This window comes from Mastomys coucha, unplaced genomic scaffold, assembly GCF_008632895.1.
Source record: "Mastomys coucha isolate ucsf_1 unplaced genomic scaffold, UCSF_Mcou_1 pScaffold18, whole genome shotgun sequence".
Taxonomy (NCBI): domain Eukaryota; kingdom Metazoa; phylum Chordata; class Mammalia; order Rodentia; family Muridae; genus Mastomys; species Mastomys coucha.
In genome coordinates this window covers 8,283,668-8,309,770 of record NW_022196900.1, presented here as the reverse complement: position 1 = coordinate 8,309,770, position 26,103 = coordinate 8,283,668, and the positions used below count along the sequence as shown (strand labels likewise).

At 48.4% G+C, this 26,103-nt stretch overlaps 1 protein-coding gene across 1 annotated transcript in view; it reads right to left on the bottom strand.

Annotated features, from left to right (window-relative positions):
• Col15a1 (collagen type XV alpha 1 chain) overlaps positions 1–26,103 on the bottom strand; it is a 107,710-nt gene that overhangs the window by 50,443 nt on the left and 31,164 nt on the right. The window contains exons 3-11 of the mRNA XM_031377349.1: positions 18,502–19,049; positions 16,886–16,960; positions 15,225–15,305; positions 10,094–10,238; positions 6,859–6,968; positions 5,274–5,408; positions 3,750–3,878; positions 1,715–1,978; positions 1,178–1,306 (exon numbers count right to left, since the gene is read on the bottom strand). Coding sequence (XP_031233209.1) covers positions 1,178–1,306; positions 1,715–1,978; positions 3,750–3,878; positions 5,274–5,408; positions 6,859–6,968; positions 10,094–10,238; positions 15,225–15,305; positions 16,886–16,960; positions 18,502–19,049 — 1,616 coding nt within the window. The remainder of the gene's footprint in view (positions 1–1,177; positions 1,307–1,714; positions 1,979–3,749; positions 3,879–5,273; positions 5,409–6,858; positions 6,969–10,093; positions 10,239–15,224; positions 15,306–16,885; positions 16,961–18,501; positions 19,050–26,103) is intronic.

Here is a 26,103-nt window from a genome sequence, read left to right as displayed (position 1 = left end):
ATATATATATATATATATACACACACATATATACATATATGGGTAAGGGAGGTTTTATATATACACATATATATGTATGTATGTACATATATATGTGCATATATATACACATATACATACATATATACATGTACATATATATGTGTATATATATACACATATACATACATACATATATATGTGTATATATATAAAACCTCCCTTACCCATACCATGGAACAATCATGTCCTCAGTTTATACACACATAATGTGCACAGTGAGGAGGATTCAGAGTCGAACTAACTGAAAGGGACATTAAAAGTATTAGAGAACATAAAGAGGCTACTGTAATTTTGTTAGATGGATAATATTGTGATTATAATAAAATAAAACCAACCAAACAACCCAAAGGTCCCAAATCAATTGATTGGTGAGGGCAACTCAAACCACTGAGAAAGACAGCCAAATGGCAACCAGCTAGTCAGTCACTGGGAGATGCTCTTGGGCAAGGGTCATTCAGGCTTCTCAGGGACCTCTCCTGACCTCTGCAGTCCTGAGCACTGCAGCTGAGGGGTCACATGGCTGGACCTTGAGTGGTGGCTTTCAGAACATCACTCTAGGAACTGACACACCTCGATGTGTCACCAGCAGGAGGTTCTCCTTGAGAACTGTCTTCCCCTGTCACCCAGGATTCATACAAGCCTGACTCTGAGTGGCCTGTGTCTCTGAGTCAGTGACAATCCCTAAGCAGGCCACCCAGCAAGGATGGTTCTGAACAACTTCTGAACTGACTCTAGACCAGAAGCCAGTCTGCAGAACCAATGGACAGTTCATAGTCAGGAGGAGCATCCCCCAGTCTCAGACCCCCAGCTGGGATGCACCCCACCCCAACCCCCAACAGGTCCACGAGCCATTTATGTTCCATGCCTCTATAGACCCTGCTCAGCCTTATACTCTGTGTTTATGCCCTGTGACATTGCTAACCCTGATGCAATTACAAAGGCGACTGGAGACCTAAGCAAGGACCCCTCTCTCTATCTTTACTCTTTGCCTTTTCCTACCCAAACTACAGTCGGCTCAGGCTTGTTCAGCCAAAGGCCCCCAAACACTGGTGAGAACTGACTCTGAGAAGGTCAGTGCAGCCTTTCTCCACACTGAAAGATCTGCTAGCTGAGTCGAAACCTCCGGAACACTTACCAGGGTGACCTGCCTCTTGGGAGTCACTGTGGGTGTGGGGAGCGGGGGCCCACTGGGGGGCGTGCTACCAGATCCTTCCTCTTCAGCTTCCTCTGTAGAAGCCACCAAGTCTTCTCCATCCATGGGTGACTGTAAAAGACGTCCACAGGAAGGATCATTGTGACCCCAGCCCACGAGGCTGCATGCTTGGGGGTGTCACTTCTGTGGTGGCTGTCCAATGTCAAAACACTTTACCTACCAACATCCTTACACTTGGCTCAGTCACAGAAGTGACTCCTTAAAATCCTCCCCACCTTTGGGACATTGATCTCTAGGAAGATTCGTAGTCAAAACTAGGATGTGGCAGATTGGGACAAAAGCCAGCAACCTGGCTCCTTCTTATCACTGTCTATCTTCCCCATCTAGTTGGAGTCTCCCAAGATCTCACAACAGAATGGAAGTTGTATGTGTCTCTGCAGAGGACTTCTAATGGCTCCTGGCTCAGAATGCTGACCTTTCTGTCCCCATGAGTCAGAGAAGATGCTAGCTGGGACTTACAGCAGTAAACATTTGCTCAGGGGCCACTGTGGGTGTGAGAGCAGCCTGGGTGTCTGTAGGGGCCCCGCTGGCTTGCTCAAGGACCACTGTAGGTGTAAAAGTGGCTTGGATGCCTGTAGGTCCCCCGCTGGCTTGCTCAAGGACCACTGTAGGTGTGAGGACATCCAGGCTGTCGATGGCAGTCCCGCTGGCTTCCTCCTCCTCAAAAGTACGGAGGGGCACTTTGGACACAGCTGGGGTTAACCATTCTTCACCGTGCAAACCCTGGAATAGAGCTGGCGTGAGATGATGCCACATGGCCCCACCCCCATCCCCATTTCAGTGGCTGTGCCTATGCTACAGAAAGGAAACCACTGGGACCATCCGATCTCAGCAGCTGCTCTGCCTCTTTCCTGTACTCACTGAGGAAGGACTGTACTTCAGTGTCCGGGCCTCTGGGGCTCAGAGTCAGCCCACCTCTGGAACCCACCCACTTAGCTATCCATCTCTGCTCAGCGTATATCTTGGGCTTAGTTTGCATACTCCCGGTCCTGGGGAGCATATCACCTCTTCAGGCGGCCCTCCTATTTCCAAACACCTCTGCTAGCCAAGCTCTAGCTTCTACTAAGCTAAGACTTGGTAGAATTGGACTCTGGTCCCTGATTTTCTCCTGCTGTGGCACATACTTTGTCTTTAAAGGGGAAAACGGAAGAAGAGAAGAAAGGGAAGGAACTTTGAACTCCTCTGTGTAATAGTCAGGTGGCCCCGGGGAATTCTGTCACTAGCCTGTGTGTGTATACAAGAGCAGGGCAGAGCAGAAGGCTGCCTGCCCGTGTGCTACAGACAGGAGAGCGAGCATGTGGAGGAGCTTGGAGGTGCCTGCTGCCTTCACACATTCACTCAGCAAATTAGCCCAGCACCTACCATTTGAGGGAGACAAAGCAGATCTGGGAGCGGGGTCTGCTGAGCCCTATCCCCACCGGGCTCGTGATGTGCTAGGGAGCCAGGCCTGTGCCACAGATGGAGCCCCTTTTACCAATTCCATTATGAAGAAGTCTTCTAAGGACAAGGACAGCATCTTCCTGGGGAAGTGCTGTTAGGCAGACTCTGAAGGACAAGTGAAGGAAGGGGCAGGGGAGTCTCTCTGCAGTGAGGAGGAATGTGGGAAGACTGTAGAGCAAGAAGAAACCGAGAGGAGCTTCAAGTAGGAGGCTGTGGCTCGCTCTCGGGTCTGCAGCACAGAAGCCCCAAGGTGCAGTCAAGAAGGGCCGGGACCGGGCCCTGCTCGGCTTCTCAGAGGAGCTGGGTCAGGAGGTCGAGGTCAGAAACGCCTCAAAGAATAGGAGCAAGGCCCAGCCAGGCTCTGTGAGAGACTACACAGAGTGTGGATGAGCAACTGGCTGGCTGGGGAAGATTACTCGGGCAGGGTCCACACCAGTCAATTATAGATTTCTGTAGAAAAATCAACAGGAGTCCATTCTCGTGGATATTGGACAGAAGGGAGAGGGAAGGGTAACTTCACGTGAAGCAGCTGGGATGGGATTATCTCATTCATGTGAGCTGGGAACCCAGGAGTGGGCACGAGGAGGCAGGTTTGAATCTGATGGATAGAGAGCTTCTATGGGGACATCACAGGGGCAGACTGGTCCACTGTCCAGCTGGGATGTTTGTGTGTCCAGCCTTCTCTACACTGCAGGCAGTATGATCTTGACCTCACCCTGTTAGGCCTGCCTGTCGGCACCCTGCCAACACACAACAACAGCATCACCTCTTCCCCTCACATGTAGGGCATACCCCCGGCCCCTGGCCTCTGCTGGTGGGGACAAAGGCTCTGCACACAATCCTAGGACTCAGCTCTACTCTTCTAACCATGTAGGTTACCTGCATCTTCCCTCAGGCCCAGCGAGACCACAGGGGCTGAGGCATATACTTAGAAGTCCTGACAAGTTCCACTTCTGAACTAGCATTGGTCAGAGAGGTGTCCCCCTCTGCCCCAGTTGGTTAAGAGTAAGACATACACTGCAAGCGGGCTGTTCCAGCTCATGTTGCTCCTTACCAGAGTGGCCTCTTCTCTTGGCTTCAGGGTTGGCCCTCCAGTGGGCGAGCTGCCAGCCTCTGCGTCCCCATCAGTGCCGGTGGGCACCTCACCATCCCCTGATGCTGTTGTCGTTAGATTTTCTGGATCCTGAGTGGAAAGACACCCTGAAGGTCCAAGCTAATGGATCACCACTTTGATCCATGTCTGTGGCTTTAGGGGACAGATAGTCAAGTCCTTTCTGTACCTGTGTCCTGTCCCTGCTCACCTTCAAAGCACAGGCACATCTAAGACCTGCCTTTAGTCTCTGACCTCACTATACCCTACAACTGCCAACCACCAATCACCTGATCGTTTCCTGCCTCCTGCTCCCCTAGCTCAGCACCTCCGCACTTCAAACTGCCCTCTCCAATGCCATTCGGAATTACGCTGACAAAAATCAACGGATGCTTTTTCAGCCCCTTACTCGTGGGAACTTTTAAAAAGATATGACATGTTCATGGCACCCATGCTCACCTGGACCTGGGATCAGCCTGGACCGGTGCCCCTGGACCCAGGCCAGCCTCCTCTGTCCTTTCTCCACTTAAGTCAAGGCAGTTGTTCTAGAATTCTAATCCTAAGATCTCTCCACCCTCTCCCGAGCTTCAATGGCTACAACTTCACTATAGGTTGTCAGGCTGCCCAGCCGAAGCCTTCATGCACTGGGCCTCTCCAGCTCCATCTTCTCAGCTTTAGGTGACATCAGCCACTCCCCCCACCCCCTGCAGACCCAAAAGCACCCTGTCCTTCTTCAGTTTCTGCATGGCCTCTGGGTCTTTGCTCCTCTGGTCTCCACCTATAACATCTACCTATCCCATCTGCCTGGAAACTTTCCTCAGACTATCAGGCTCACCTTCTACCTCTCTGACCTGTAAGAGGGGATATGAACCCCTTTTCTATACTTACAAGTCGTTTTGGGAATCCTGTGTCCCTTGATCATGGTGCCTTGGGAACTTAGCCTATCCTATTGACCATCAGCCCTGGCTAGAAGGACCAGAGCCTGGTTTGACACAACACTCTACAAACCTCTCCCAGTGAGTGAATGCCCTACAGCCAGTTGCTTGTGCCCACCTGGATTTGTCCCATAGTGGTGCTACTCTGAATTGTGTAGACAAGAGGCTAGTGCCAGCTTCTTCTTCTTCTTTTTTTTTTTTAAAGATTTATTTATTTATTTTTATGTATATGAGTACGCTGTAGCTATACAGACGGCTGTGAGCCTTCGTGTAGTTGTTGGGAATTGTATTTAGGACCTCTGCTCGCTTCCGTCAACTCTGCTCACTCAGTCCCTGCTCACTCTGGCCCAAAGATTTATTATTATATGTAAGTACACTGTAGGTGTCGTCAGACACACCAGAAGAGAGCGTCAGATCTCATTACAGATGGTTGTGAGCCACCATGTGGTGGCTGAGATTTGAACTCAGGACCTTAGGGAGAACAGCCTTACCCACTGAGTCTGCTTCTACCAGGAACAAGCCCTAACAGGGGAAGTACACTTAAGCTACTCACTGGAGTGTCCGCTTCCCTGATGTTCTGGGTAAACATGGCCAGGATAGGGCTCCCAGTGGGCATACTGCCATTCTCTGCTTCCAGCGCAGTGGTGGCAGGCACCCTGGCCTCCCCAGTTGCTGTTGCTGATATTGCCTGAAAATGAGGACATGGTGAGAGACCCTGCTGATGGTCCCTTAGCTCTGCTCAACAAGCTTATGGCTGGAGAGAACGGAGTACCTGGGTCTCTGTTCCAACATACACCCTCCCATCTGACATTCCTGCAGCTTCCTGACCTTAGGCACCTCCACGTTTGTGACTTTACCACAGTGTCAGACCAGTCCAAGACTTGCAAAATCCAGAGGACAGAGGACATCTCTGAGACACTGATGTCTCACATTTCATGCCAACGTCTGTTTACGCACCCAGTGACCATAGGTCATTGATTCCTGAGTCAGCTGGCTCCAGCTCTGGACTTTCTGTTTAGACACACAGATCTCCTGTGACCACTCCTGCACACCCATCCAGACATAAGGATAATGGCATTGCTCTCATGGTTTCAGCCATGTGCAAGCAGAACTCTGTCCTCAGTCCACCCAGCCCTAACGGGCCTTTCTTTCTTTCTCTGTAATTTAATTTCTTCTGGGCAATGAAGAGAGGTCTCAGAACAAATGGGGAAATGGAACAGCTGAGGCTGCCAGTGTCATAGAAAGGGGCATATTTGCCAGGAATGATGGTGCACACCTTTAACCCCAGCACCTGGGAGACAGAGGCAGGCAGATATCTGAGTTTGAAGCTAGCCTGGTCTACAGAGTGGTCTACATAGGAGGGGAGGATGGCATGTTATTTTTGTTTTCTAAGGTTTTCATGTGTTGTGCATGTGTGTGTGTGTGTGTGTGTGTGTGTGTGTGGTGAAGTAGGTCTGAGTGCACATGTGTGTATGGTCATGCTCATATACACATGAGCCTGTGGAGATCAGAGGTAAATATTGGGAGTCTTCACCCATGGCTCTCCACCTTGTTTTTGAGGCAGGGTCTCTTGCTAAATCTGGAGCTTACCATTTCAGCGAGGCTGAATGACTACCTAGCTTCTAGGATCCTCTTATCTGTCTCCCTGCCATTCATACTCGGGTTACGGACATTCATCACTGCCCCCAGCTTTTTCATGTGCTGGAGATCCACACTCAGGCCTTCATACTTGTATGCAAGCGTTGGAGTAGAGAAGATGGTGCTGTGCCATTTCTCAAACTGACTTTGTAGATATGAAAGACAATTGTTAAAGAGAGTGTGGACATGCTTGCAGTTAACCCTGTTCTGTCCTGAGGGGACTGTGGTCTTCATAAGCATCCCATGCAAGGTGGTCACCATCGTGAGCATGCTACATTTGTATGTATCGCCAATCATGGGTGAAGACAAGCTGGGGTTGTTTCTCCTCCACCCTTGCTGGTGTCCCCCTGGAGCTTGACCATTGTGCTTTTTCCATACCACAGGACATCAGTCCTGATGACAGTCAACTAAAGCCTCTTCCTGCCCCAGTCACCATCAAATGTGAAATAAGCAAACACATCCCCTGTTAGGCTATCAAATTAAGTTTATCACTCACTCACCTGACCATCAGTGACGTTCAAAAAGGCCCCATCCCCTGAACCATCACCAGTACTAGGGTCCCCATCCATAGCATGGACCTCCAGTGTATCATTCAGGATCTCACCAGACCCTACAGGAAGCAGAAATTGTGATGTCAATAACTGTGTTTTGCAGTCTTGGAAGAGAATGTGGCAACTTTGTACATAGTATATAGTAACTTGAGAAGTTGTCTGTGATTCTACAATATGGGACCAGGAGGGAAGAAGCAGCTTAGAGAACGGGGTGAGGCTCTAGGGCCTGGTGGCTTCCAACATGGGTTCTGGCACCTCTTGCTTCCTGGAATCATGCTTTGCCATGCTCCAAAATGTGACTTGGGGCAAATACTTAACCTGTGCCTCAAGTTCCTTCATCTATGAATGGAGATCATGATCCCTACTTCCAGAAAGTCTTTTGATGTTGAAAGTGCCGTGAACAGTGCCTGGTACATAGCAAGCCACTCACAAATACTCATCAGCATTGGAGTTCTATATTCACAGAAGAGAAAAAAGGACTACATAGGAGTACACATGTTTTTCCATCATTCTGTGTGGTTATTCTATTACATATGTATGTTATGTAGTAAATATTACCTAGCACACATTTTATTTGTGTAGGTGTCTATATAATTATGTGTATATACAGATAAATCACAGTGCTGAATATTGGCTTCTTCCAGATTACAGGGGCGGAAAGAGAAGAGATTATCATTTCATCATTGCTATCACCGATGTTCCTACAACCCTACAACGACTGAATCATTACCACATACACATTTGTGGAGAGGGCTTCAAAAAATAAATGGAATCCTAAAGCAAATAAGAGATTACACTAAAATGAATGGCTGTTCACCAAGCTGTCTCTGCTGCAGGAACTGTGCCACCAGCCTCCTGCCAGACCAGAGTTCCTCACTCTCAGCTTCCTTGATAACACCCCAAGGCAGGTATCTTACTCTAGTCACACCTTTAAAATAGTAATAATAATAATTATTAATCACTACCACTAGTAGTAGTAGTGTTAAAGACGGACCATTAAGTGTACTACAAGCTAAGAAGTACTCTATTAATGAGCTGTATCTCTGTCCCCTTTGTGTGTGTGTGTGTGTGTGTGTGTGTGTGTGTGTGTGTGTGTGTGTGTATTTTTGAGAAAGGGTCTCACTAAGTTGCCTAGGCTGGCCTTAAACTTACAATATATTCCTGTTGTAGTCTCCTAATTGGCTGGGATTACAGACCTGTGCTACCAAGTCTGTCTCATACAGATTCCCCTTCTGCAGAGGAGTCAAGTCACAGCAAAAGTGGTGATAGGGAGCAGCTTGTAAGCCAGGCAGACTTGTCTCCAGGCAAGACTTTCTTCATATGTGTAGCATTTACATATCCCCTAATGTCTTCAGCACCCCATGTGACCACTGAGAGCTCCAGGAGCGGTCTGTCTGGCATTGGCCCGTGCCTGGATCCTCCCTGCTATGACCACCAGGGGGTGCTATACAAGTAGCTACTGGCCCTCAGAGTCACCCTGGCTGGAGAAGGCTGGGGCGGACATTGTCAGAAAGCGTGACATACACATGCCTCAAATGTCAGGGAGCTATGCAAATAGTACGAGGGCTACAGGTTTCCTTCTCTCTGCCATCTGGGCCGTGTACTCACCAAGGAGAGGAGCACTTGGGCTAGCTCTAGGTTTCCCTTTGGCTGTCTGTCAGCTAGATGAGGAGCAAAGCTGTTCCTGGGGACCGGTGAGAGGCCTTCCTCAGGTCTTGGCCTCCATTCAGATCTTGCCTTTTTAAACTGGAAAAACCACCCTGCCTATTTCCCTACTCGGAGGTTCGACCAACCCAACAGTATCCATGACTGACGATGTTTCTGTGTTGCTAGGAACACGGAAACCACAGTGCACCCTACCCTCTCATTCACCAGGAAGCAAGAATGGTTACAATTCACCAAAGAGAATTAAGAAAGGTTGCCATCTCAGCCATGCCTCCAGGCCCAGGGCAAATAGGCAGCCATGAAGGGCTTCCTTCAAAGCTGGCTGGGGTCCCTTCTGCCCTCTGGGCTTCCTACTACTTCAAGACTCCTCAGTTTCATTGTAACGTTATTCAATTATTTATAATTTTCCTGTCTAGTCTTCTTGGTCTTACCCACAGACTCCCCAAGTTCAGTGGTTAAAATAACTCTCATTAGTCAATGGCAGAAGCAAAGAGAACACTACTACTGTTGAAGATGTTTTGAAACACAGACGTTAAACAGAGAGAATCAAAACCACCTGCAGTCCTACCCCACATTGGATGTTGTACCAAATGGCTAATATATCCCCCACACATGCAAATAACATGTGCTCATAGTGGTGGCTGCCATAGCTTTGAAATCTGCTCTTATGGTGAAAACTCCAGAGCATGTCCCCAACTCATTAGATCATCCCCATCACATGGATACAGGACATCATGTTTGCTCAACAAATCCGTGCTACAGGCAATTTGGATGAACAGTGCTGCTGGGAATCACCTTGCTCCGGACATCTCAGAGTTCTGGCCTTGGCTGCAGCTAGGACTACGAAGGACTGCCCTCCTAGAAAGGGTATTCTCAGGTAGTGGGTGCATGTCAATCAACTGCTTAGGGGGGATCACAGATGTTCTCTGGGCCTTTGCTTGTGCACGTTAGTGTGGGGGACACAAGCAGAGGAACAGTAGGTGGGGCCCTGAGGCCTGCTTTAGGTTGTCATTTACCCACTGGGTGACCATACCTGTTTCCAGCCATCAGTTAGCTGACCCGATCCTCTGAGACCCAGAAAGTGGGTAGTAGAAGTCAGAACAAGTGGAGATTCTGAGATGGGGCTGAGACCTTGTGAACACAATCCCTGGCCTTTCCCAAGGGTTGGCTTTTTCCTACTGGTCAAACTGCAGCTAGCTATATTGACTCGTGGCATGGTAGAACTGGGGAAGTATGTGCACACCCAGGGCACAGTATGTACTCAATTAACTGCGATGCTTCTTGTAAGCTTTCCTGCAGGGAAAGCAGAGGGAAGTCTAAAAGTTACAAGCTCAGACATTGGAGAGCAAGTACCAGCTCTGCCTCTAACAGGCCAAACAGTCTTGGATGGGTTTCTGGATTTCTCTGTGACTCAGTTTCCCTTGAAGGGGGAAGGGTTAATGAGGAGATCTCTGTGTGTTGCCTACGTGTCGATCACCCAGTGATAGACCGCCACTCTCATGTGTGTGTCAGGACTTGCCTTGCTCAGGGATGCTGTGTCCGGTGATGCTCAAGTTAGTTTCTGGGGTTCCTTCTGGCACCAGCTCACCAGAAAGCTCCGTGTCCTCAGCAGGAGAGGAAGAAGTAGGGGGCATGCTTATGGGATCAGCGTGTGCTTCTTTAGGCTGAAGAGAGAAAAATGAAATTTACTTTTAAAAAGGATCATTTAAGTAAAAAAAAAAAGGATTTACTTAACGGTGAAGCAGGAAAATAATGTATCCTTGGCATTCTGAATAATCCCGAATGCCTACACTGGCTGCGTCTCTGGGTAGCATCACACCTCCCAGGTTGGAAAGAGGTATGTGCTGGGTTCCACTCCATCCCACTCACTGCCCAGGGAGACATTGCTGATCTCAGAGTAGATCGTGTAAGCTCAGACACCACACTTCTGGGATGCCCGGGTCTCAGGCTAGCACAGAGCAGATGCCAGATTCAGGAAAGTGTGGGAAGTTATCTCAGTGAGTCAGGCTGCACTGTAACACCATATGAATCCAGCCCCGGAGCAGCATGGAAGGCAAGGCTCTGACAGCCGTGGATGTGCCTGCTTCCTTCCAGGGAAGCTCCTACAGTTGTACAGCTTCTCCAAGGCCAGACAAGGTCTTAACCAGTCTTACTAACTAGGGGGAAACAAAACCCAACAGCTGGCAGTAAAGCAATTCAGGAATCCGGGCAGGAAACTCACCGCTGGCGCTAAATGTCTGGACATCAACCCTAGATGCTGGGAGCAGTTCGTGAGACCCAGGGTTGCCAGCTTTCAGTTTCTTCATTTATCTAAGCTCCAGCAGGTTGCTGGGGAGGATGGAGGGTTGAGTGGAAGGGTCTAATGTTGGACTTAGCGTGTGGAAAAGAAGCCCATCTCTGCTGTGTTAAGACACTAAGGTTTCAGGCTCATTTGCTACTGCAGCACTCCTTGGGCATCCTAACAAGATCAGGGACAGTTCTTCATGTCAGACTCCACGGGGTAAATAGTGAATGTTGAGCCCATCATAACAGGGAGGACTTCAGAGTTCGTAGCTCAATCCTTACTGTCACACTTGGATGTCTGACCCGGGCATCCCAGAAATGTGGGATGTCTGCTTTCTATTTAGTTGACTGACCTATTTGGGACAAATCGTACAGCCTCTCCAAGCCTGAGCTTTCTCCTCTGTACAATGGGGACATTAAAAAAGTGTTCCACCAAAGATGAAGAGATGGCTCAGAGGTTAAGAGCACTAGCTGCTCTTCCAGAGGACCCAGGTTCAATTCCCAGCACCTGTTTTATATCACACAACTGGCGTACTCCAGGGGAACTGATACCCTCTTCTGGCTTCTGTGGGCACTACACACATATGATGCACAAACATACAGGTAGGCAGAAGACCCATACATATAAAATAAAAATAAATCTGAAAAAAGGGACAAGGTCAGTGCTGAGGGTTGGAGTGGCTGGAAGAGTGTAGTTTAGGGGTACGGAGGCCCAGCCCAGGAGCCTTGAGTCAGGTACTGAAAAAGCCCAAACAATAGGATCTAGGGGTGCTGAAAGAGAGAGAACTCCAGGAGCAGGAGAAGCAGTAAAACCCAGCTAGGACTGACCAACCCTGGGATGTTTATCTTCTTCCCCTGTGAGGGGTCCAGGAGGAACCTATTTTTCATGGGTCCCCAATGGACCTAGGGAAGTCCAACTGTAGCCTCCAGGGATGGCAATGGCTGGTAGCCTCCAGGGATGGCAATGGCTGGAAGCAAGTGTGTGTTGTAAGACACATGGGCCTCGGGACAGATACCTGGAGTAGGCAAGGCTGAGGCAAGCAGGGGAACAAGACTGAAATAGGATGAGCTGCTGTTACTCAAGGAGATCTTGGCAAGAGTCACCGACTAGCTTTTCAGTCAAGTCTAACTGAATCGTAGGCAGGCAGTCATGGCCGCCTGGCCCCTGCTTTGGGGAAAGGTGAGATTCCAGGGATCCTACTCTGTGGAGAAAGTGAGATATCTCATCTTGAACACACAGCTCTTGGCTGCAGAGGCAATACGGACGAGGAACCAAGTGTGGGCTGTGACAGTGTGGGCAGATCTAGTCTGAAGACTTCAGTGCCCTTTTCAAGTTATTATGGAAGTGTGTTTGTGTGTCTTGCTTTGTTTTTGCCCACCCTCACAGTCACAGTCTGATGTGGTCACTCACAGATAGGTTCCTGTGGATGTGCCGGTGGAAGGCTGAGCCCCAGGGGTACATGATGTCTACCGTCTCCCCTACCAGAGCACCGTGGGGCACAGACCCACGGCTGTTATCATGGAGCACACAGGATAGCAGAAGCAAGAGCCAAGTTGGGAAGCGGGGCATGGCAGTGAGTGGCCTCACGGGAGAGGATTTGGCCTGGATCCTGAGGTGGATAGGAATTTGCCAGAAGGAAGGAAGGGCGTGTGGAGGTGGGGGTTCCAGGCAAACAGAACTGCACAGAGCTGTCGGAATTAGAAGTCCCAGATGGTATGTCTGGGAAGCTGAGAGCCCTTAGGTGTGGTTGGAAGAGGTCCTGGCTGTGTCTGGGAATCACCCTCAGAGCTCCCTGCCAATGTAGAGTCTTGTTCTATGCTCAGACACACTGAATACCCCAGGGAAGCAGCCCAGAAGCCTCTTTATTAAAGACCCCTGTCCGTTCACCACACATTTGGGTACAGGTGATTCACGTGGACAGCCAGAGCTGGGAAATAGAAGTTAATTCTAACTCAGCAGAAGGTAAGCTTTCCAGAAATGCAAAGGCATATGAGCAGGAGCTGGCTCGTCAGGAGAGACAGGCATGGGGCAGCAGAGGTGCTGACCCTAAACGGACAGGGGAGGGCTGGACAGGCTGTCTCTAGTTCTGTTTGCCAGTTAGGGCACATGCCCTGAAGGGTACCAAGCTACAAAAACTGAAAATGGGGAAGTGAGATTATGACCAAGAAAGAAGCCAGACAGAGAAAAGAGGGACTGTCTGAGACCAAGAGGGAAATTCCCTGTGCCAAAAAAAAAAAAAAAAAAAAAAAAAAAAATCCATGATGCCCTTCAAGGTGGAATGATGGCAAATACTCTGGATCTGTTGCCCAAGATGTGGCTCTGTCACCTTCAGGCTATGTAGCCTCAACATATGGCTGTTCCACACCCTCTTCTATAGAACAGATCTCAGAAGCCCTCTCTGAAATGAATCTGAACTCAGCAGCACCCTCTGGAGGGTGAGCATGCGTAGGTGGAGAGATGACTGCAGAAGGACAGAAGAACCCTGAGGATGGCATCTACCCTGTGGGTGCTGGGAACCAGCAGCTTTGGGACTAAGAGGGTGGGCCTAGGGGAGTTCTCTTAAGCAGAGAACAGCCATGGAGCGTTTGCATAACAAGACACCAGGAAGCCAGTATGGAGGGGATTCTAAAAGAACAGTGAACCCACCTTGCGCTGCATTAAGTCTGGCCCTGAGCAGCCTGGCTTCTTGGAACCCTCACCAGCAGTGACCACCACAAGCCTTCACCCATCACTGCTGTGTACCAAGGTCTACTTGAGTGTTTGGACCATGCGGTTTGTCCACCTCTCTGACCAATCCACAAAGCAGGCATGTTCTGCACTAATGGGGGAAGCAGTCTTGGAAACATTAGGTCTCCTGCTGAAGGCTAGTAGCCAGGAGCAACAGGGCTGAGACCTACTGTGGGTAGGTCGCGGAGTACAGCACTTCTCCCAAGTTCCTAGGAACTGGAGAAAGAAAAGAGTGGGCTGCCCCAGAGACCCCAGAGTGCACCATGCCACCAGCCACTTCTCTTCCATCACGTCTCCAGGTCCTCAGATGTCATACCCTCTCTAGACTGATGGACACACACACACACACACACACACACACACAGTCCCTGTATCTGAAAGTGCTGATGTCATGGTAGACCACCTTCCATACAGGGTGTAAGGAAGCAGTGACACCGTATCCACAGACACATGAGCTCTCTTCTTCTTCTGCTTTGCCCTCTATGCTTGTCCTAAGATGGCTGTCTCCTAGTTCCCCTCCCAAATTCTTGCCCCACTCTCACCCCTGTGACCTTCTCACCTCTCAGACCCTGCTGCCCTTTCTGGCCTCTCTAGGGACTGCTAGGTTGTTAGTATTCTGAGTTAGTCTTCCTCTATGTTATGAACCTGTATGTATATACAAAGCAACGTCATGCTTAGTGCCCTGAGCATGTGGCCCACTGACCTGTGTGTGGATGTGCCCGTGGGTGGCTAAGCCTAATGGGCACATAGGATTCCAACACTGTCCCCAAGCAATGCATGGACTCCTGCATCTTTGGCTTCCCCGCCTCAGCCAAGATTGGCCAAGCTCTTGGGGGTGCACTGCCGCAATCCCACCCAGACCGCAAATCCGTGGATAGATATCAGGAGACCTGTGCTCTAGCCTACCTTGCCCAGGTTCCCTCTCTGGTATAGACCTGTCTAAGTCCTTCTAGTATTAGCAAACTATGGTTCTTACCTGCCACACCCACATCCCTGCTGCCTGAGGTCTATAGGATACAATCCCTGCCTTATTTCTGTATCCCTGCTTTCTATCAGACGTCTTCACAGACTGACAAGCCCAGCCTCGGAGCTGTCTGTCCTTGCAGCTTAGATGCTTCTTGCTATTATCAAAAAAGGGGGTGGGGGACTCCTTGCAACTCCATGGCCCGACTCAAGACTTTGGAAACCCTTTTCTCTTCAGCTGCAGAGCACGGTTGCAGGAGGAAGAAGTGCCAACGCTGGAATGGGGTGAGGGCTGCTTTCCCACGAGTTCAACACAACACTGAGTATCACTCAGGGCTATTTCCCTCATGCCTTGGACTTCCTGAGGCTCACTCCTGACTGCCTTGTCTAACTCTCCAATGACCCTATAAGATACAACTGATGTTATCATCACTCCGTAGAAGAGAACTGAAGTTCAGTGGCTCTGAGTCAATTCTCCAGGCCACAGAGCACATCTGCCTTTGCATGCCTTTCATAGCCATGCATGCAGGCGGCCCTGAGAAATTGGCAGCTTGCTTGGGTGTGGGTGTGAGGTAGCAAAGGGCCCTCCTGACTCCCCCAGAGGATCAGGTACTTAACCTCACTGATCTGACAACAGCCTGAGACAGCAATTCATGGGGGTAGCAACCATGCTCACCGGGGCTTGCGTGTAGGTGACAGCTTCCATGATTTCAGCGACTTCATCCATCTCCGGAAGCCCACTGGCATATCCAGATGCCTGTGAGGAGATAAGTCACGACACATATGAGGCAGGAGAGCAGGTTACACAGGACTGTGGTACTTGAGAAGGTCAGAGACTGACAAATGGACTCCTGTGGAGGAGCTGTGTGTGCATGCATGTACATGTATATATGTATTTGCATGCATGTGTGTGCATCTGTTTGACTGCTTCTGTGTGGGTGCATCTGTGTGTGGTATGCATGCATGTGTATGTACATATATATACACATACATATATGTGTATAAAGACATGTATATGCATGTTTGCATGGTATGCATGCATACATGAATGTACATATGAATACATGTATGTGTAGTGTTTGTACCTCTGTATGTGTGTGTGTTCATGTATGCAAACATGGGATCAGAGACAGGGTGGGAAAGGCAGAGTTCATGGTTGGTTATTCTATTTCTGTCCACACTGCTATTGCTACAATCTGTTACTTCACCTTCCAACCATGGGCAGGCTCCCTTTCCTCCTGGTTTGTGCAAAGTGCTCCCTGGAACTCATTCAGGGAGCACTCAACCAAGGTGGCTTCCTACTGTCACCTAACCTTCACAACCAGCCTCTGTGTCAGCCCAGGAGTCAGTGCTATGGCTCTGCAGAGGATCCTCTGCTCTGGGCCCTCTGGGTTATTTATACTTCAACTTGAATGCAAAGCAGAGACAAATATTTGACAACTTGTCTCCCAGCTCTCTTGAATTGCATTGGCTCAGGAGTTCAGAAATCCAAACAGGTCCAAATGCTATACCTCTGGTCTACAGATTTTTTTTTTAAACACTAAATTAACGAAACCAACTTCTAATGAGTTCAGAAGTTGACATCACTTAAAGAGCAACAGTCACAGGAAACGCCACTCAGCCTGCATCTGGCTTTGGCATGATGCTCCTCCTGTCTGCCTGGAAGAACCCTCAGACAGCTCTTCTCCTTCCCTGGCTTCTGGCTCCTCCTCCTGCCCTTCTGTTCCCTGACCTGCTGAGCTGGGTCTGAGGCTTTCTTACTGAGTTGTGTCTCTAAGTGCTTGTCAGAGGTTGGGGGAGGGGACAGCCCCTGAAGTAGATCCCCTTATCCCCAGATTACAAGGGGCTGTCACTACCAGCAAATCCTGGAGGGAAGGAAGGAAGGAAAGAGCCATCTTTCCTCTCTGGCCCCCACCCCACCCCCAACTTAGGAATCAATTCACTTGCCAAGCATAAAATGATCCTAAATTTAGGTTCATTTTTATAGGACTTTACACCCAGAATATCTTAGCATTCTTAGCTCCGATTTTAGAATCCTGACACCCTTCTTGGCAGGAAGGCTGGAAATCAGGCCATTGACTGCCACAGCCAGAGGAACACCTTATAAGACACACAGCCCCCACTCCAAGGAGATGGCTGAAGAGCTTTAAAAAGTGAAAGAAAGCCAAAAGCCCAAAATAGGACTTGGGGCAGTGCTGGCCATGATGAGAGGCTTTAGACGGCATGACGCTGAGGGAGAAGAATTGGATGGGCACGCAGCCTTTCCCTGGCTCACTGGGGGATGGAGACACGGAGCCCTGGGTGAGATGGGGGAGTGGGAAGGATGCAGAGGCTTACCGAGGACTCTTGGGTTTCACACAGCTCCTCAGGGGCCCTGGGGTCTGAATAGATGGAAAGCTGTTGTATGGAACCCTGAGGAAGAGAAAAACCAGAGTCACGGGTTACATGCTTACATGGCAATGCCCAAGGATGATGGGAGTGTCCCAGCGAGGGAGGACATTGCAAAGAACCAGCATGGGAATGTGCTGTCTATGGAGGTGCCAAGAATGCTGGACACCCTCCCCTCCAGCCAAGGGGCTCTCCTTATTTGTTCCCAAAGAATATGGACCCCCTTAGCATCTGTTCAGAATATGGACAGCCACAACAGCCTCCTAACTTCTTCAGGGCCCCTGCAGGTCAGCAGCAGGCCCTGAAACCTGTCTTCCTTTACCCCCAAAGCTCAAAACTTCCTCACTAGACTTTCTTGTGATGTGGGGAGCGTCCAGCAGCCTCTCTACCCCACTCCCCAGATCTGGAGCTCACTCTTCAAAAGACACCAACAGCAGCATGCACACATGTGTACCACACATGTGTAGCATGTACACACAGCCTCATTGTCTCCACTCTGCTACAAATCAATCCAATTTCTGCCCTCTAGTGGTGTCTTTTTCATTTTCTTTTAGTTGGTTGGTTGGTTGGTTGGTTGGTTGGTGTGGGCGGGGTGGGGTGTGAGTCTCTTTTTTCTTTTCTTTCTTTCTTTTTTTAATTTTATTTATTTATTTTTTTTAATTTTTATTTCCGGAGACATGTTCTCATTTTGGAGCTCTGGCTATCCTGAAACTCACTAGGTAGACCATGTTGGCCTTGAACTCACAGAGATCTGCCTGATTCTGGATTGCTGAGATTCATGTACCATCATGTTGGGTTTTGAAACAGAATCTCAATCTGTAGGCTAACCTGGCACTCCACTCTGTAGCTCAGGTTGGCTTAGAACTCATGACTCACGGCAAGTACTGAAATTGCAGGCATGGGCCAGGCCTCTTGCCTTCCCCGGTGTGTTTGAGTCACCCCAGGGCCTCTGATAATGGTTATGTTCTCTAGAATGCACCTAGTCTGGGAGTAAAGTCAACCTTCTGATCTGTTTGTTTTAGGACAGACCGTTTAAAGGAACTGTGACAGAGAAGTGATTCCTCATTTCGGTTGTCGAGATTTGTCCAGTGTTACAGAAACAACTTAAGTACAATTACCATCCACAAGTGGAAATTAAATCACTTGAGACTAGCAGGCTTGATTCTTTCGTCATGGCTTTCAGTGAACAAAGTAGTTCTGCCTATCTTCCCAGACAGGCCTATAATTTACTATGTAGCCCAGGCTGGCCTTGAATTCATGACCCTCCTGCTTCAGTCTCCTGAGTGCTGCGATAACAGGATGGGCCAAAAAGCCCACCCTCAGGATAGGGGCTTTTAGGTCCACATTCAGCCAATACAACAGACCCCATCATACAGTACTGCCTAAAGCCTACAGCCCCAGTTTATTGCAGAGTACTGGGATCACTGGCTTCCAGGCCTAGAGTCCTTCCCATACGGTGTACCTGCCTTTTGAGAGCATAGGAGTAAAATAATAATGACCATTGCTTCTCCTTAGTGTGGGGGAGTTCATGTCCAAACTTCTCTGGTCTGTGGACGGAAACTCACCGTGAATCTCTCCAGGCCCGTGGCTCCTGCATTGCCCACAAAGATCCCGGCACTGGGCTCAAACGTCAAAGGCCAGGAAGATCGCTGGAAAAGGACTTGGCTGTGTTCCTCACACTCCATGAAGAGGGCCACTTCGTCACCCTGGACAGTGACAGCAAAACGATTCCACCTGTTGGTCATCACGGGCACGGAGAAAACAGCAGCTTCACGGGACACGTGCGAGCCTGCTTCCGTGTAGTAGAGGATAACCCGCTGGCGGCCGTCCTCCACAGCGGAAAGCCGCAGGCCCAGGTAGATGACTTTCTGGAAAGCGTCGGTAATAGCGAAGAGCACGCCCCCTTGGGCACTGTTGGGCTTCACGGCCACACCAATGGCGAAATCCCTGAAGAAGGTAGACGGGATGAGGGTCCTGGCTGGGCGGCCGACATTGGCACCAGGCCCAAAGCTGAAAGCCGGGGAACCGTCATAGCCGGTGACAAAGGACACAGACGAGGGTAGTGGGACACCAATGAGCTCTGTGAGGTCCAGGCGGTCCTGGGAGGTTGACCCTGCAGGGAGGGAGAGAGGCCATGATTCCACTCTGCTCGAATAAGGAGGTGGGAGCCATGGGAATCCATGGAAGGGAGACTTTCTGAATGGCAGTTTCTCAAACTTCTGAAACAAGCCCCAGTACTGAAATGTGGTGTACAGTGTGCACAAAAACACTTGTATAACTCGGAAACACCCTTTCAGAAAGCTGTGAACGCTCACCAGGCCTTCCACAGTTTTCCCCTCCCCTTTAATTGTTGTTTTTCTCTTTTAAAAATTAAAACCATGCTGGGAAGGCTCACTAAATGACTGGATTACCCACTAATGGACGGCAATCTACAGTTTGGAAAACCACAAATTGTTTCTAGAATATGTTTCTAGAAATCTCCTTTAACGTGGAGATTTCTTTCATTATTTAACAAAGTGGAATCGGGCTGTATTGCTTTATTTTAAATGAAGTCTTCTGTTTATGTGCCTCGGAGTGTATGGGTAGAGCAGGCACAAAGGGTTGGGGGGTGTTTTCTGGAGTCCAGCACAATTGAGCTTTGTTTCATAGTGGTAAGCACTCATCATCATCATCATCATCATCATCATCATCATCATCATCATCATTATCATCATCATCAGGCACAACAGCAGCAGCATCTACATCCCAGTTCACTCTCTATACCAGGCTCAAGCCCCACGAGGTTCGGTACTGTTATTTCTGTTTACTCCTGAGAAAGCCAAGGTTGCTAGAAGCTAACAAATTTGCAAGCAAGATTCACATGCAAAATTCAAAATAAGAGCCCCCGACCTGATTTGTGCTCTTCACGAGCAAGCATGGTGGGGTTGACAGACCTCCAGTGTGGTGGCCTGAAAAGGACCCCAGGTCTAACCGTTGTCCCTGGACAAAAGCTACAGGCTGCTCCAGTCACCTACACAGATTCCTGAGCTGCCTCAGAAGTGACAGCAATGAGCAAGAGAGGAATGCAGGTCTCAGGTAGAGTGAAATTACCCAGTGCCACTGAGCCAGAGGCCAAGGCTTCCGAACCAGAGGCAGATCCTAGAACAATGAGCCTCAGGATGGAGCAGTGGCAGACAGCAGGGTAGATCTCCCAGTGGCCACCTGGGCCCCCTAGTCCACGGCTAAGATCCTCTCTCTATCCCATGAGGAAGCCAAAGGACAACTCAAATGAATGATTAAGAATGTCTTCCCTAGTTAGCTTCAACTGTCAACTTGAAGGGAGTCTCCATGGAAGAATCCTCTATGAATGTGCTCTGTGGGAACATCTTTTTGAAGGCTAATTGATGTAGAGGGAGAACAACTCACTGTGGGCACGTGTCAACTCAAGGCAGGGGGTCCTAGACTGTACAAGAAAGCCAGCTGAGCAGAGGTTAGGGAGCATTTAGCTGTGTTTCTCTGTGGTTTCCTCTTCAAGCTCCTGCCTTAAGTTCTTGTCCCAACTTCCTTCAATGATAAAACAGTGTGTTGGGGCTAGAGAGATGGCTCAGCTCACAGTTCAAGGCTAGGCTCACAACCAAAAGAGTGTTTTGGAAGTGTAAGGTGAAATAAACCCTTTCCCCTCAAGTTGCTTTTGGTCACAACAGAAGAGTTAAGTAGAATACCATCCATGTAGCCCCCAGTCAAAAATAGTAGAGACACAACAATCCTTTCTGTTACATCTACGTAACAGTCAAGACTCCCCTGGGCAGGGATCTGCCCCACTGTGCTGGGTCAGGGCCACCTCTGTCCTTGAGCTCCTTGTCCAGAGCAGTCACTGCCATTTTTCATCTGCTGTATTCCTTTGTTCTTGTATCAGCCCTGGAAATCAATTGCTGCTAACCCATTTTATGGATGAAGAACTGAGGCTTAGGTCATGAAATCCCGGCTTGAGGATACACTGTCAGCGATGGGGAGATCTGCGAACCATAGCTAACCTGACTTCCAGTTGACTTGATATCAGAAAGTCTGATGAGAAGAGGGGTTGCCACAGGGTTTTGGATGAAACTTAGCTGAAGGCAGATCCCGAGCACCAACAGGACCCTCAGGTAAGGGCCAGGGTCAGAAGTCAGCAGCTAGCACATGTGTGCCTGACAGTGTGTGTGTGCCTGCCTCTGTGTGTGTCTGTGTGTCCATGCGTCTGTGTGCATATGTCTGTGTATGTCTCTGTGTGTGCATCTCTCTGTGTGTGTATGTACGTATGTGTATGTGTTTAGGCCATAACATGTTTTGGTTATATAGGAGACGGTAAAGAGTCATATGGAGACTCATCCAAAGGTCAGAATGACAAATGCTATGCATATTTAATCACAGCGGGGGGACACACGTAAGCTGGGAGATGGCTTGGTCAGCAGAGTGTTTACCATGAAAATCTGAGGACCTGAACTTGAATCCTCAGCCTCCACATAAAAACACGGCTGTAATGGTACTTCCTGTATGCCCAGTGCTAGGAAAGCAGAGACAAGAGAATGCCCAGAGCTTGCTGCCAGCCAGCCGGTCTAGACAGACTGAATCTGTGCGCTCCAGATTCAGTAAGAGACTGAGGAAGCCACTCAACCCTGACTTCTGGCCTCTAAGTGCTCTCTCTCTCTCTCTCTCTCTCTCTCTCTTTCTTTCTCACAAACACACACACAGATACACACACATACACACACACAGACATACACATACACACACACACACACACCTACCACACTCATGTCCATGTGTTCATCTACACAAGTAAGTTTTTAAAAAGAAGTCATCACACAGGATAACTGAGGTGATTAAAGGACACAGCGTGGAGGTTGGCGCAGGGCTCATGAGCAGTAAATGGTGGTGACCTTTCCCCTGCCCTCCCCATCACTGTCATGGACATTTAGGTTTGGAAAGGATACAAGCTCCACCTTGTAACTGTGCTTACTCCTCCTTTTCTGGCGTGGGAACCACTAGTCGCCATTGAACACTTGAATCAGCGTCTTCCCCTTGAAACATGCTGTGCTAATGCAAGCTGAATATCAAAGACTCAATTCGGGGAACAAAACAACAGTGTAACATAGCTAATTAATAATTTTCACATCAGTTATGATTTCAAATGATAATCTGGAAGTTTGAGAGTGAAATATTACTTCATTTCAAATTATTTAGCTGAGCCTGGTGATGCAGGCCTGTAATCCCAGTTACACAGGAGACTGAGGTGGAAGATGGTAAGTTTGACGTCAGCTGTGGTTACATTGTGAGTTCAAACCCACCCTGGTAACTTAATAAGATCAGGTTTCAAAAATAAACAGAAGAAAGGATTGGCTGGCTATGCCTGGTGACCACATCTTTAATCCCAGAACTCGGAAGGCAGAGGCAGCTGTATCTCTGAGTTCGAGGTCTACAGAGAAAGTTCCAGGACAGCCAGGGCTACACAGAGAAACCCTGTTTCAAAAAAACCAAAGGAGGGAGGAGAGAGAGAGAAGAAAGGAGAAAGGACTGAAACTCCCTGGGTCCACACTTGTTCAACAAGGCACAAGGCTCTCAAGCTCTGCTCTCCATTCCAGCCTCAGTATGAAAAAAACACAAATGAAAGGATAGCAGGCAGGGCTAGCACGTGCCCAGCCCTCCTCTTAAGAAAAGAGTCACTGCCAGCTCTGCTGACCCTCTCCAGGCCCCTGGGGACTCCAGGGTCACCATTCCCATGCATCTGTTCGCATTTGCTATGCAAGCCTTGTCTGTAACAGAGTGCAGGGCCACATGGATGCCTCCACCCTCACACAAACACTGGCAGGCTGCCTTCGTCCCTCCCTCGCTTCTTTCTCCCCTTTTCCCTCAACATCATTATTTTCAGATGACTCCTTGTTGAAGCTGGGGCCCTGCTCCTACCACAGGTGGATGAGCTGCAATGGGCAGAGCCGTTTTTCTAGCAATGGAGAGGGAGGTTTATGTGACTTTCCCGACCAGTTTGTCACAGATTCCTTCGTTCCCACCCCCTCTATTTATGAGTACAGGCCATCCCACCACACAGATGCCAGGGATTTGTGGGTGACACAGGTCTGCTCACTTACAGTTTCACTGGCTGCTGCTAAAGTGCCCTTTGAAGATTCTGCACCACTGACCACACCCACGGGTGGCCTCGCATGCCCATGCTGAGGGGAGGCGGAGAGACTCACCTGAGAGAGGTCCATGGGGCTTTTTAATTGCAGCGATATGTTTAATTTTTTAATTTTTTGAAATCTTAGTTTTTATTATTATTCTAATTATGTGTATATTGTGGGGGTATGGGTACTTGAGGGCAGGTACCTGTAGAGGCCAGAGGTGTCAGAGCCCTGGAGCTGGAGTTACAGGTCCTGTGAGCTGCCTGAGGTGGGAGCTGAGAATCCAGTTCAGGCCTTCTGGAAGAACGCTATATGTCCTTCTCAACCACTGAGCCATCTTTCCAGCTCCGATATGTTTAATTTTTTTTTAAAGATTTATTTATTTATAATTATATGTAAGTACACTGTAGCTGTCTTCAGACACACCAGAAGAACGAGTCAGATCTCATTATGGATGGTTGTGAGCCACCATGTGGTTGCTGGGAATTGAACTCAGGACCCTTGGAAGAGCAGTCAGTGCTCTTACCCGCTGAGCAATCTCACCAGCCCGATATGTTTAATTTTTAACATTGGTTCCAAGGAAGTATTCACTGTATTGTTGTTGTTACTATTGTAAAGAGGGTTTCACTAGGTAGCCCTGGCTGGCTGGTGACTCACTATAGACCAGGCTAGCCCCAAAGTCACCAAGATCTGCATGCCTCTGCTCCCCAGTGTTGGGATTAATAATATGTTCCACGGTAACTACAAGGATTCTTCAGAACACACTTCACTGGAAACACTTCACAACTTTTATGAGGATGACGGCCCTCTTTACCTAAAAAGAAAATCGGGTCACATAGAGTCCTTGCTTAGAAATCTTCTATGGACATCTGTGGTCCCCAGGGTCAGGCAGCCACCCAGGGACTTGAAGGACCTTTTCTGTCTGGGCCCAGCCATGCTCCCCTGCCCTCCTAAGATAATCTACAACAGCCCCTAGAGTGCTTCTCTATTGTCACATCTACCCCAAATGCTTTCCCTATGATATTCAGCCCATCCACCCAATTAGCTTTCAGAATAACTCCTCCTCCTCCTCCTCCTCCTCCTCCTCCTCCTCCTCTTCCTCCTCCTCCTCTTCCAGACTCAGTCCAGGCTCTCCTCCCTTGAAGCCATTTCCCTTTCACTGCCCATAAGCTCTTCTTGATGGACCTGCACCATAAGCCTCCTGCATACACACTAGGGTCTTCTATTACAGCCTCTTCCCTGGGTCACCACTGGCCTCTTGTTTCTAACCTTGCCCCCCAGTGAATGATGAGGACAAGGATTTCACCATTCATGGTTTCCAGGACTCAGGCCAGTGAGGATGAGTGTAAAAATGAATAAATTAATAAGTCAACAGAAGGATGGATGGACGGATGGAAGGGAGGATGGAAACTTCTGAACTCCTCATTTTACAGAACACAAAGCCAAGGTTAATAGAGGGAAAGTGTCTGACGGTCACAAACCCAGACTTAATTCTCAACTGAATGCTATCCTCTCCAGTTTATAGCCTGCATTAAAACAGACATCCATTCAGAGTAATTTTAGTTTGAGGCTCAAGCCCCACAAGGCATAGGTTAAAAGAACAATAAATCTGGTTAAATGTAACTAGACAAAGCAAAGGCTCACAATAATGATTTCATAATTTGAAGACATAAATCTGGTTAAATTTGACTACAAAGAAATAAAAGATCTAAGGACCAAAACATTTTTTAAAATCATAATAATATTAAACCCCACAATGTCAGCTTAAAAACCAAGCCACCAGAAAGAGCAGGATCCTGACGTCATAGACAATAAACCCGCTCCCTCAACACACAAAGCAGATGGGTAATGCCACAGTCAGCAGAACGATGGGCGAAGACTAGGAAGGTCTATCTACAGCAGAAAAAGCAAAGGTGGCTCAGATGTACGTATATGGAAAACAGTTGACCTCATAATGAAAGAAGTGCAGAGCTGCAAGGGGAACCCATTTTCCTTACCAGAGTGGCATCCATCAGAATGTTGGCTAATTGAAAATGCTGGCAAGAGGCTGAGGCAGCACGGGCCCATCCCCTGCTCTGCTAGTGAAATCCTAAATTGTGTCACATCCATGGGATGCAATCTGACACCTTTCAAAAAGTACCAATGCATATGTATTCTTTGACCCAGTGTGAATGATAAAATATATTCATGCAAGGGAATTCAATGTAGCCTCCCGAGTGCTATGAGTCCTTAAGTAATGATCTGAGCAATAACCAGGATACAGTCAGTAAAAAGAGAAAAAAAGTAAGCCACAGAATAATTATTAGCAGGAAGTGCCTGGGCGAGCACATAGCAAATGCATAAGCATGTAAAGGATGTTGAAGCCCATAGCCATGTTCTATATGCTATTCTGATCAACAGTGAGCTACATGTGTAAGGTAGCCCAAGAGATGGTGTTGTCTAGAGGCTTCAAAGCTCTTAACTCAAGTGTATCTGTCAAGTTCCCATATGAATAATCAATGCATGTGTTAGAATATATTAGGATCTCTCCAGAAGGATTTCCAAAAAACCGGGGTTAGAAATTATGTCCAGATAGGAAGTAGAGACTGGAGGATAGAAGATGTACCTCGTCCTTGGGTACCTTTACATTACACCATTCACCTGGTGTGAAAAATAAAGATATTTATATATTCTTAACTCCTTGAATCTGTTTTTAGAAATTTAAGGACTTGTACCAGACATAGTGCATATACCTTTAATTTCAGCATTCAGGAGGCAGAGGCAGGTGAATTTCTATGAGTCTTGAAGCCAGTCTGGTCTACATAGTAAGTTCCAGGATAGCCAGGATTACATAGAGAGACATTATCTTTAAGAAAGAAAGAGAGACTGGAAAAAAAAAAAAACAGAAATGACTGGAAAAATTCAATGTAACAATGTCAGTCTTGGAAACAAAATCAGGAAAGCTCACAAGATGGCTTTGCAGGTAAAACCTAGTGACTTAAGTTCAATCCCCAAATCCCACTGTTGAAGAGCAAATCAATCCCAGAAAGGCAT